The following is a 12,703-nucleotide window of genomic DNA, read 5'->3' as shown; positions in this document are numbered from 1 at the left end:
AGTACATTCACAGTGGCTATGCCTCTTCTGGAGATTCCTTGAGGCCTGGAGTGTTTGGCAGGAATGAGTCTCCCACAACTATGTGCCAAGCACTACCTTTGTCCTAAGAGCACAAGACTCAAGCCATCTGCCTGATCCTTCCCAGAATGGCCTCTCTGCCTAATCCAGCCCTGAACAACCCTTGGTCAGGCTTTCCTCCAAGAGCCAGCTGCTTGGCCAGACTAACAGCCTAGTGATCTGTCCCCTGCACACCGGCAAAAGGAGGAGCAATGGCAAAGTCAGGCACACTACAGGAGATTTTGAGAGCACCAGGCCCTTCTAGGGACTGCAGAAGCACTGTAGCCAGGACCTGTGTCTGTATGTGCACTGCACTGCAGACAGGAGACTCAGCATCTCCACTTACAAACAGAGCAAAGGCATCCCAAAAGTCCAGTGGTATAGATCTGTGGGAGAGCTGCTGACCTGGTGGGCACCAGGAATAGAGAGGGCCCTCCGGACACAAGATATACCCTAGGATATGGAGAGGATGTGGATGGCAAGAACTGTCCCACTAGCATCTTCAGGACCCTAATCCCTTTCCTCCTCTGACACTATAGGCAACTTCCAATTCATCCACAAAATGTTAAATACTGGTTTCTCTGATTCTTTGATAAGAACTAAGGGCTAGGACACTACTCACAGCCAACAATAACAATAGCCCATTTCAGGGCATGGCCAACACCTGACCAACTGCCAATAATCAGCTAGTCTTATCAGCATACAGTAGTAGCACACCAGAGAGAGGCAGAGCAAAGGCTACTTTGGGCCCAGAAACCCACAGTAACAGAAGACTACACTGAGTTTAAGCCTGCCACCCACTATCTAGCTAGTGTTTGGAAAATTCCACAAAATAGCTAAGATAGTAGTCTTTAGGGTCACCTGCTCAAGTTTAGACCTATTCTCAAACTCTACACTCCTAGGCCAGGGCTTGCCAGCACACCACAAACAAACAGAATCCATATGATCACTGTAGTAGATACAAAACCACAAATGACATACTCAATGACATCATTCCTATAAGCAAAACACTGACCCTTTTACACCGAGATCAGCAATGAGTCAAGCCTACCTAGCCTCAGCAGTTTTGGGGAGCCCAGCAACATATGAAAATAATACAGCAAAGTTTTGAGAATAAGTAAGAATAAAGGTGGCAAGCAAGGACCAATAATGTCTGCTCAGAGCCTGTGTGGTTGCTAAAATAAGAAACTTTACAAGTTTACATTTTAAGATCAACATAGCAAACTCCTATAATTTGATCTACAGATTCAATGTAACCCCAACCAGAATCTGGGCAGTTTTTCCATTGGAAAGTTAACAAAATAAATCCAAATCTGAAACTCTAAAAATTCAAATTAATGAAAAGTTAATCCCATAAGACTTAGGACGATTCAAGTAACCATACTCCCCACAACAATCTACAGATTAAGACAATCCTCTCCAAACCCCAGCTGATTTCCTGGCAGAAACTGAACACAGACTCTAAAATTCCTACTGAAATTCAAGGGATGTGGTGGTACAGGCCTTACAAGCCCAGCACTGGGTGAGGCAGGGGGATTGTGAACTTTAGGCCAGTCTGTGATACACAAGACTCTTACTGCAGGATATTTGATCACACTGTAACAACCCAAGATTGTATTGATAAAGTTAACATCGAATCCTGGGCAGAGCCAGCGACTAGTTGACAAAATTGGTCATAGAGAACATGGAGGAACCAGGATACGGATAGAGAGATACAAGAAGGAGTGAGGAGGGACTTGGAGATTCAATGGCTTCATCCCTTTTGGTCTAGGAAGTGCGGAGCGAAGGTCAACTGGTCATTCCTCCACCCCTACTTTGATCTATATTAGGTTTTCACCCCAATATTTGACTGAGTCTTTCTAGACTTATAAGTATAAATTTATAGAACAACTAAGGAAAAATGACAGACTCTGTCTCAAAAAAGAAAAAGCAGGAAGGAAAGGGGAGGGAAACAAGCAACATAGCAACTCAGAATAATTGACACAGCACTTCCAAGAAAGAATTCTAAAAGGTATATACACCTCCCAATATCAAATTCACCACAAACCTAATAAACAAAATCCATACAGCCCAGCAGAACAGAACAGAGGGCCTGGAAATGATTCTCAACAAGGAGGGTGCCAACTGGTTTTCCACAGAAACACTGGATATGCACACATAAAATGGAAGCTGGACCCAGACTCTTACAAGGAACAACCTCAAAACACAACAAGCAAGCCAGATGGCCAACCCCAGACAGCAGAAGGTATAATCATAGTTTGGGGTGTGAGCCTGCACATTCACACCAGTGATAACACCTGTGAAGGCCAGAGATAGACACAGGGCAAGTCCTCTAACACTCAGCTCCTTATCTTTTTGATAAGGTGCCTCTTACTAAGCTTCTCACTTTGGCTAGTCCGGCTGTCCACTGAGGCCCTAGATTCTACCTGTCTGTTTCTTCAGTGCCTGGGTGGCAGGTTCACATCACCATGCTCAGCCTTTTATATGCTCAACTGGGGACCCTAAGTCAGGACCTTATACTTATACAGCAAGCACTTTACCCATTGAGCTGTCTCCCCAGACCCCTAAGAATCAGTGACTAACAAGATAAGGCATAAAATAAGCTGGACACCATCAGAATGAAAAAAGAAAATGTGCCTCAAATGACAGCACCAAGGAGCTGGAAAGATGGCTCAGCTGTTAAAAGTGGTTAATGCGGGCTGGAGAGATGGCTCAGAGGTTAGGAGCACTGCCTGTTCTTCCGAAGGTCCTGAGTTCAATTCCCAGCAACCACATGGTGGCTCACAACCATCTGTAATGAGATCTGGTGCAGAATACAGTATATATAATAAATAAATAAATCTTTAAAAAAAAAGTGGTTAATGCTTTTGCAGAGTTCCTAGTGTCTACACAGTGGCTCACAAACTTCTTTAACTCCAGTTCCAGATCTGAAACCCTCTTCTGGCCTTCCAGAGCACCAGACACATGCATGGTGCACAAACATGCATGCAGATAAAACACCCATAAACATTTTAAAATCAATTTTCTTGGTGTTGGAGAGATGACTCAGTGGTTAAGAGCACTGGCTGCTTTTCCAGAGAACCAGGGTTCAATTCCCAGCACCCACATGGCAGCTCACAACTGTCTGTAAATCCAGTTTCAGCGCATCTGAAACCGTCACACCAATACACCAATGCACATAAAATAAAGTTAAATAAATTATAAAATATAAATAGATAAAATAAATCTTTTATTTTATACCATCAGATAATGAGATAAGGAAAAGTAGTGAAAAGACAGCTCATGGAACACGAGAAATTTTTCTGTAACATATATATGGTAAGAGTCATAGGAAGCATGAGCAGGGAACTCAGGACCGCGAGGGGTGCACCCACACACTGAGACAATGGGGATGTTCTATCGGGAACTCACCAAGGCCAGCTGGCCTGGGTCTGAAAAAGCATGGGATAAAACCGGACTCGCTGAACATAGCGGACAATGAGGAATACTGAGAACTCAAGAACAATGGCAATGGGTTTTTGATCTTACTGCATGTACTGGCTTTGTGGGAGCCTAGGCAGTTTGGACGCTCACCTTACTAGACATGGATGGAGGTGGGTGGTCCTTGGACTTCCCACAGGGCAGGGAACCCTGATTGCTCTTTGAGCTGACGAGGGAGGGGGACTTGACTGGGGGAGGGGGAGGGAAATGGGAGGCGGTAGCGGGGAAGAGACAGAAATCTTTAATAAATAAATAAATTAATTAATTAATTAAAAAAAAAGAGTCATAGGAAGATGATAAGATGGCTCAGTGGGTAAAGGTACTTGCTGCCAAAATGGATGATCTGAGTTCAATCCCCAGAACTTACATAGTGGAAGAAAGAGAACCATTTCCTGCAAGTTGTCCATAAATATGCTATGGTAAGCGCGCGCGCGCACACACACACACACACACACACACACACATACACACAAATAAATAAATAGTGTGTGTGTGTGTGTGTGTCTGTGTGTGTGTGTGTGTGTGGTTGTGTGCGTGTGCATGTGCACACACCGGGTAGTGGTTGCACATACTTTTAATCCCAGAACTCAGAAGGCAGAGACAGGTTGATCTCTTTGTGTTTGAGGCCAGCCTGGTCTACAGAGCAAGTTCCAGGGGGCTCCAAAGCTACAAAGGAACCCTGTCTCAAAAAACAAAAACAAAACAAAACAAAAATAATAAAAAAAAGTGTGAAAGTGTATGTATTTATTTTTTTTATAGATTTGTAGCTAAAACCATGTTTATTGGTGCATGTCCTTAATCCCAGAATTTGGGAGGCAGAGATAGGCAAATCTCTGTGAGTTCAAGGTCAGCCTCATCTAAGGTAAGGACAGGTACAGCTACATAGAGACCCAGTATCAAAAAAACAAAACAATAAACACTGTAGCTAAAATATATAAAGAACTTTTTAAATTCAATAAAGGCAAACAACCTAATTAAAAACAAGTAAAAGATCAGAATGGACATTTCTCTTCTTAGTTGTGAACTGATGCTTTTTTGTTGTTGTTGTTTGCTTTTTCTAGACAGGGTTTGTCTATAGCTTTGGACCCTGTCCTGGAACTAGCTCTTGTAGACCAGGCTGGTCTCGAACTCACAGAGATCTGCCTGCCTCTGCCTCCCAAGTGCTAGGATTAGAGGCGTGCGCCACCACTGCCTGCTCAGCTTATGAATTATTGATGCTTTTATAAAACAATGAATTGTCACTTCTGCCAGTGATATGGCTATAAATTTGCTGGTTCTATGTCTATCTTCTGGAAACCAGGAACAAACAACTATAGGCTGGCACCATCTGGGGGCCCTTCATTACGGGAGACTGCAAAATGTTTCCAAGAGGGAGCGGGAGCACACTTACCAGAGCGCTACAGGACCTGGCCTATGAGAGTAGCAAAAAGTAGCACACCACAGGGTAAGATGTGGGGTAGGGCAGAGTGGGTGCTCCAAAACAGAAGCAACAACTGAGGACTCATCTGCTTTTACCTCACCCTAGTACCCTGTTCCACCTCCCCCCGTCCTACCCATGGCCAGCAATGTTGAAGTGGGCAATACCATTCTGTAGGGTCTGTGCTCTTGACTCCTTTCCCAAGTTCACATGGAAGCCACCACCTAGGCTTGGGGTTTTGCCAGCACCTGGAAACATAAAAAACAGAGGTTAGCCAGAGCCTAGGAAAGAAGCCTCGATGCCCCTTTCACTGACTGTGAACAAAGGAGAACCTAGCATTCTAACAGGAAGAGCAGCAGGCTAAGTAGAAGACTTTGCTCTGCTTGGCAAACAGATGTTGGCCTTGACCAGAGGCATCCCAAACCTTTACATGAGAAAAAAATAGGAACTGATGAAATGACTGAGTAGCTAAGAGCTCTTATCTCCACATTTGATAACTGGAGCCCACAGAAGAAGGAAAGAACTGATTCTACAAGTTGACTTCTCCAAACATGCACATGACACCTCCCATAAATAAATGTAATTTTTTTTTTTTTTTTGGTTTTTTGAGACAGGGTTTCTCTGTGGCTTTGGAGACTGTCCTGGAACTAGCTCTTGTAGACCAGGGTGGCCTCGAACTCACAGAGATCCGCCTGCCTCTGCCTCCCGAGTGTTGGGATTAAAGGCATGTGCCACCACTGCCCAGCAAATAAATGTAATTTTAAAAAATATCAAGAAAACACATGGGGCTGGAGAGATGGCTCAGAGGTTAAGAGCACTGCCTGCTCTTCCAAAGGTCCTGAGTTCAATTCCCAGCAACCACATGGTGGTTCACAACCATCTGTAATGGGGTCTGGTGCCCTCTTCTGGCCTTCAGGCATACACACAGACAGAATATTATATACAAAATAAATAAATAAATAAATAAATAAATAAATAAATATTTTTTTAAAAAGAAAACACATTCTGTTGCTCTAATTAAAGTAGATATGTACTTTTAATACAAGTCAATCATGGGATCTGGAGAGATGGCTCAGCAGTTAAGATCAAGTACTGCTATAAAAAAGGATTAAGATAGGTTCCCAGTCAAGCAGTTCTCAACCACCTATATATGACTCCAGTTTCAGGGAAAGCCAACAGCCCTGGCCACTGTGGGCACCTGCACTAATGTGTACATACCCACACACAAATGCACACATAATTTAGAATAATAAAAATAAGATCCTAAAAACCAAAACTTAAATTACATTTAAAAAGAATAGTGGGGCTGGAGAGATGGCTCAGTGGTTAAGAGCACTGGCTGCTCTTCCAGAGGTCCTGAGTTCAATTCCCAGCAACCATAGGGTGGCTCACAACCATCTGTAATGAGATCTGGCGCCCTCCTCTGGCGTGCGGGCGTACATGGAGGCAGAATGTTGTATACATAATAAATAAATAAATAAATAAATAAATCTGTTTAAAAAAAAAAGAATAGTGGCTCTAGGCGGTGGTGGCGCACGCCTTTAATCCCAGCACTCGGGAGGCAGAGGCAGGTGGACCTCTGCGAGTTTGAGGCCAGCCTGGTCTGCAAGAGCTAGTTTCAGGACAGGCTCCAAAGCTACAGAGAAACCCTGTCTCGAACCCCCCCCCCAAAAAAAAGTACATGGATCAGGAGCTGCAGGCCAATGTGAGATACACAGCAAGACCTAACTTCATTCCCTAAATTCCCCCATCCCCATTCCACTTGAGATGAATGCTTACTGCAATCATTGCACTTCTTCACTCCAGCTCCACAGAGCACACTGCAAAGTCACTAATCACTGCCACTTCCACAGGCACAGTCCACCTCCCACACTGGGACCCCCACACTTCTGCCTGGGCTGTTCTACTTTTAGTGACTCTAGGAGTCACCTTCTGATTCTTGTTCCTGCCACCCCTCCACATGTGTGCAGCAAGAGGAAACGTGGTATGAAAAGCACTTACTCAGCAAATGTCACATTAGGTTAAGGTGCTGGCTGACTCAGGCTTCCTCAAGTATGAAAGAAGAAAGGCCAAATATGACCTCTTGATGGAACTGCCAACTACAAATTTGCCTAGATCTTCAAATTTCAGATGTTCTCTACTTCTAAAAACATTGGGTGTTTTGCTTTTCTTTCCTTTCTTCCAGACAAAGTTTCACTATAGAGCAAAGGCTGATCTAGAACCTAGCCTCCCAAGCACTCAGACTATAGATGTGCACTACTATGCCCAGCGGACATTTGGTACTTTCCACAAGTTTCTGTAACAAAAAATACAGGCTGAAAGTACAGCATAGATGGGCTTGGCAGAGTCTGCCCCCTTGTGGACAATGAAGAAGAAATATACAATCACAGGTCTCTTGCGGAAGAGCCTCAGACTTAGCAAAGAGCAGAGAGGGTTGAACCCAAGACAACATGGGTATAAACAGACTGGAGGTACTTTGGAACAGACAATGCCACCCTCATATGCTGGATTAGACCTAGGTTTCCAGAATAGAAAGTCTTTACAACTGTACTGATTTGATATAGAAGGCTAGATAGAAACTTTGAGGCCAGCCTGGGCTACAGAGCAAGACCCGCCCCCCTTAAAAAAAAAGCCACCACTCCTATAATCCCAGCACTCAGGAGGCAGAGGCAGGCAGATCAATAGATCTGTCATCCTGATCCATAGAGCAAGTTCCAGGAAAGCTACACAGAAAAACCCTGTCTTGAAAAACAAAACAAAACTAAGAAAAGGTTCTCTGCAGGTGAGACGGCTCAGCAGCTAAAGGAGTCTGCTGTCCAAGTTAAGATAGCTAAGAACCTAGATGGTGGAGAGAACCAACTTCCTTAAGTCAGTCTTTGAATTCTACACACACGCAGAGTGGCAAGCACATATACACATAAATAAATGTAATAAAAATGTTAAGTTCTGATTAGTGGGCTCGGAGTACCTGCTCAGCACATAAGGCCCTGGGTTCTACCCCAAACAGCATAAGCAAGTCTGATTATTGGAACCTCGGGGAGTACATTCAGCCTACTAACAAGGTTCACTGCTCCCAGGACAGGAGAGGATGAACCCTGAGGAGGCAAGAGCCACAGGTGGATTGGTGCAGGAGCACTCTCTGCAACGAGCATTCTGAGAATAGTCCCAAGTGTTGGGAAGGAGAAGAAGCACAAGGGTCACCATTCACTACAAAGGAGCCTCAGAGGATATGGTACATGCTGGGAAGTGTGTATTATGGAAAACCCTGCTTTGCCCTATCATCCTTACTCATTAAAGGTAAGCCCAGACTCTCATAGTATGGCTCAAATTCCAACTTCTCCAGCTACCCACTGCCTTGTATTTGGGATCTGAACCTGCAGTCATGATGCCCAGTACTTCCCTTGGCACAGGCTTCTTGAAAAAGTCTCTGAAATCTAATCACGAGTATAGGGTGGTAAGTTTCCATAACCAGGAACCTCCTGTTGCAGGACCCTCATCACTCACTTTAGTGTATTAAGCACATATTCTAGAGTAAACTGTGAAGTGTGCAGCTTAACTTACTGTAGGCAAAGATATCTAGAAGAGAGACAGATGTTTTAGAACCTACAAGACAGCCACCAATGAAGAAACAGTTTTACACTGAAGCTAGAGGAAGACCAAGATGAGCAAGGAGCACCAGGGACCTATGAGGGCAGGAAATGGGACAAGTCTGTTTCCTGCCTGTGTTATCATGCTGATTTGGGGAGTGGGGTATACAGGTAGTCATGTGAAAGATGGCTGTTCAAAGCAGCTGACACCTCCCTCTTGTATAACTTGCACCTTCTACTAAGGTTAAGAATTCATGACTCCAGCCGGTGGTGGTGGTGCACATCTTTAATCCCAGCACTCGAGAGGCAGAGGCAGGCAGATCTCTGTGAGTTTGAGGCCAGCCTGGTCTACAAGAGCTAGTTCCAGGACAGGCTCCAAAGCTACAGAGAAACCCTGTCTTGGAAAAAAAAAAATCATGACCCCACAGTGCATTCCCCAGGGCATCCACGGCTTGTTGCTGGAGTGCTTCTCCCTGGAGATGCCACCTAAGAGCCCAACTGAGTTTCACTTAAGACTTTGGAGCATGATCTCCAGGATGCATGGTAAGACCTCACTCTACCCTGGCTCCACACTACTTTTCCTAATGTTATGAGGGCACAGTTAGCATAACACATTGTTACCAAGCCATGGATGCACCTAGGAAAATGCCTTCCCATGGAGAGCCCTAGACATCTGTTCCCACAGTGATCTGTTACTACTGTTGTTAACACTCCAGTAGGCATTAATATTTTGGCAGCTATTTAGGAGTGTAAACAATGCAGTAGAACCACTGTGACAGCAGTCCTGAAGACACCTTTGGGAAGTCACCTACAAAGAATAAGAACCTGTGTAGCAGGTGAAATATACCACAGGGAAAGGCAGAAGGGAAAGTTCAAAACCAAGTCAACGCTTTTTGGAAATAACAACAAAACTGATAAACCAGCAAGAAAAACAAAGGGAAACACAGACACAACACTAACATCCAAGGAAAAGAGACATCTTACAGGCATCTAGGAGATGGGCTCATGGGCTGGGGATAAAGCTCAGTGGTAGACCACTTGTTACACAGTGAAACTAGGAAAGAAAAAAAAAGCAAGAGTCCATTGGACACAGTCCCTTCCAGAAAGAAACAGGACATTGCTCACTTGTTTCAGGAGTGTATTACTTGGACACCCAAGGCATTAAACTACAGACCAATATCCCAAGTAAACAGAGACTAAAATCCACAAGCATGTCCAAAGGATAATACCCCAAGTGAATTTACTTCTGGAACTCACAGCAGACTCAAGAATCTGCCACAGGAGTTGGGGAGATTGCTCAGTGGATTAACTGCTTGTTGTGCAAGCATGACTAAAATGCAGACCCCAGAACTCACATAGAAGTTGGTCTGGTATGGCAGCCACCTATCACCTAGACTTGGGAGGCTGAGAGGGAATGAATCCTAGGGCAAACTGGCTACAGTAACCAGTTCAGCAAAAGACCTTGCCTTAATAAAGTGTACACTTATCAAGGAAGGTACCTGATGCCAACTTTGGGTCTCCTCACTCAAGCACCCACACATGCATGCACGCCTGTACATACATATATGTTCACACACACACAGGATCAGCCATACGGGGGCTGATGGTGCACGCTTGTAATCCCAGCACTTGAGAGGCTGAGGCAGAGAGAATACTGAAAGTCTGGGCCAGTCAGTCTACATAGTCTACCTTGTCTCAAAACACAAAAAGAAGTGAGGTCTGGTAGTACAGGCTCATAAATCCAACTACTTAGGAGGCTGAAGCAGGAGAACTACAAGCTCAATGCCTGCATGCACTACTGATTAAGTTCAATGGCAGAGCACATTAAACTTGATTAACATGAGCAAAACTGGGTTCTAGTCCCTGAACCACACACACACACACACACACACACACACACAATTACTCTACAACAGAAGGGAACAGAAGGGAAAGTGACTACAAATCTACTATTCTAAAAGGAAGACAAAAGCTGGATGGCTCACAATATCTGATCTCAAGACATTAAAATGTAAACAAAATGTAAGGATGGATGCAAAACAGAACCCAGAATCTGACCCACAAGACTGCATACAGTGCTCTGCTGAAGGTACAATGGTAATTCCATGTAAAGAAAAAAACTTTCAGCAAATTGTGTGGAAAACGACCTCCACATTCAAGCAAGAAAGGAACATCATCATTTTCCACAAGGCACAACTCAAAATGTGGCCCAGGCTTCCATTGGCATAGGATTGGGGAGTGCTTAGTATGCCAGTGGCCCTGGATTAGATCCCCAGTATACAGAATATAAAAACAAAACTACATTACAATGTAAACAATAACTTTTAGAATACAAATGTAGTGACTCAAACAAAGACATTTTAGATTCATGGCAAAAGAACAATCAAAGAAAACGACCAATTGGAGTGTTTCAAAATGTAAAACCTTTGGTCAAGATGAGTAACTTCTGCTCGGTGAATCATATATACAAAGAAGGACTTAGAAGTAAAATTCACCACAGACTCTCCTCACTCAACGGTTAGGAAACAACCCTACAATAATAAGGACTAGGCAAAGAATTGAGGTAGGGCATACCTTCTTCTAAGCCCTTAGGGCAATGCACACCTGTCAGAGTGGCCAACCGGGAAAACGGAACGTGCATCAGATGCGAGCCTGAAAACCGAGCCTACCAGATTCAGGGACCCTGCCTGACGGCCTCCGTTGAACCAGACCGCGACGCTTGGACCGGGAGGTTCACGGAACTCACGTCAGTGTACGGGATACAGCGGGAGATTGCCTGCAAGTTCCTGGCTGGTCCCTGCCTCAGTTTCCCTGCCTGACTGCTCTTGGCAGGACGATCTGCTTCAGTTTCTCCGCTTGCCTCGACTTCTCACTCATTTGGCACAGTCAGCCCTGCCCGCTCCCGTTTCCCCGCGCAGTAGGACCTACCGTCCAGCGACACGAACTGGCCGACCGCCGACGAGCCGCCGCCACTGTTCTCCACGAACTGCACCTCGGACACGATGATGTTGTCCTCGAGCACCGAGCCGCAGCCCGTGCACACTGCATCGCCGCGCGCCGCGTCAAACTCGATATCCGTGCCGCCGCACCCGCGGCATACGCGGCCCGTCATGGTGGAGCCGCGGGGCCCTCCCGGCCCCCCGCCGCTCCGCTGCCCGCTCTCCGCCCGCGGCCCTTAGACCGCAAGCCCCGTCGCACCGCCTCCGTCTGAGCCGCACTCTCGCGAGGTCGCCGGCGCCACGCCCGCCGATTCGTCGTGGCAGATTCGCCACGCGCGTCTCAGCCTCGCCGCCTCCAACGGCTGAGCCGCGAGACCAAGAAAGGAACTCGGAACGCGTCGGGACAGTGGGACCGAACCGCCAACCTCAAGGTCCGCCTGGAGGGAACGTCCGTAAGGCGGACCACCAGCCGGCAGAGGGGACTTGCGGTTCGGCGAGGAGGGCGGGACGGAATCGGTTAGCGCCGCCCAGGACCAGACAAGGGCCGTGGGAGGAGCCTGAGAAGAGTCAGAACTGTGGGAGGAGCCTGTAGCGGGGGCGGGGCTTAGCGTGATGGGGCCCGGATAGCACTGTGGGCGGGGCCTGGGAAGAGCCCCAAGAGGTATGGGAGGAGCTTGAAGGCGGAGCCGCCGTCAAGAGGGCCGTGGGCGGGGCCTAAGGGGAGAGAAACGTCTGAAAAGAGGGATTCTGGAAACAAAGTAGTGGGAAGGGCTTGTTGGCGGTGCTTGAGCGCTTCCAAGGCCTGGCCCAGGGTCGTGGTGGGGCTGCTTTGGTAGGGACAACGGACTGTGGGAGGGGCCTGGAGGATCGACGTCGTGGGAGGAGCCTGGGGCGTAAGCACGCCCTAAGGCTGGACCAAGAACTGCGGGCGGGGCCGAGTTATGAGAGGTCCCAGGGAGTGTTCTCTCTGACTCCGCTGCACCCTGGTAAGGTGGACGCTTGGTCCCCTCAGCGCTAAATTATCTCTAGCACTCCCTGTTCCTGACAACGACAACTTTGGGTAGGGTGGTGAGCTCTGCCAGAGTGGAACTTATGCACAGCCCTCCGGATCTGCAGGTGCGGCTCACTATCTCGGCCATACCCACCAGTCCTTGGGAGTTTAGCAAATCTTGTGCCAAACTTGCCAAAATCTTCTGCCACAGTCAGGAAACTCCAAAGTTAGG

The 12,703-nt window shown here is 46.5% G+C and overlaps 1 protein-coding gene across 2 annotated transcripts in view; it reads right to left on the bottom strand.

Moving 5' to 3' along the window:
* The window catches only part of Brf1 (BRF1 RNA polymerase III transcription initiation factor subunit), a 52,443-nt gene extending 40,459 nt beyond the window's left edge, over window positions 1–11,984 (bottom strand). For both annotated transcript variants that reach the window (XM_041633064.1, XM_041633066.1), the window contains exons 1-2: window positions 11,470–11,984; window positions 5,122–5,202 (exon numbers count right to left, since the gene is read on the bottom strand). In XM_041633064.1, the coding sequence (XP_041488998.1) occupies window positions 5,122–5,202; window positions 11,470–11,653 (265 nt within the window). In that variant the 5' untranslated portion in view covers window positions 11,654–11,984. The remainder of the gene's footprint in view (window positions 1–5,121; window positions 5,203–11,469) is intronic.
* Window positions 11,985–12,703: the final 719 nt, after the last annotated feature.

This window comes from Microtus oregoni, unplaced genomic scaffold, assembly GCF_018167655.1.
Source record: "Microtus oregoni isolate MIOR12 unplaced genomic scaffold, Mior012 000043F_ref0000047, whole genome shotgun sequence".
NCBI lineage: Eukaryota > Metazoa > Chordata > Mammalia > Rodentia > Cricetidae > Microtus > Microtus oregoni.
This window is presented reverse-complemented; position numbering and strand designations above follow the sequence as displayed.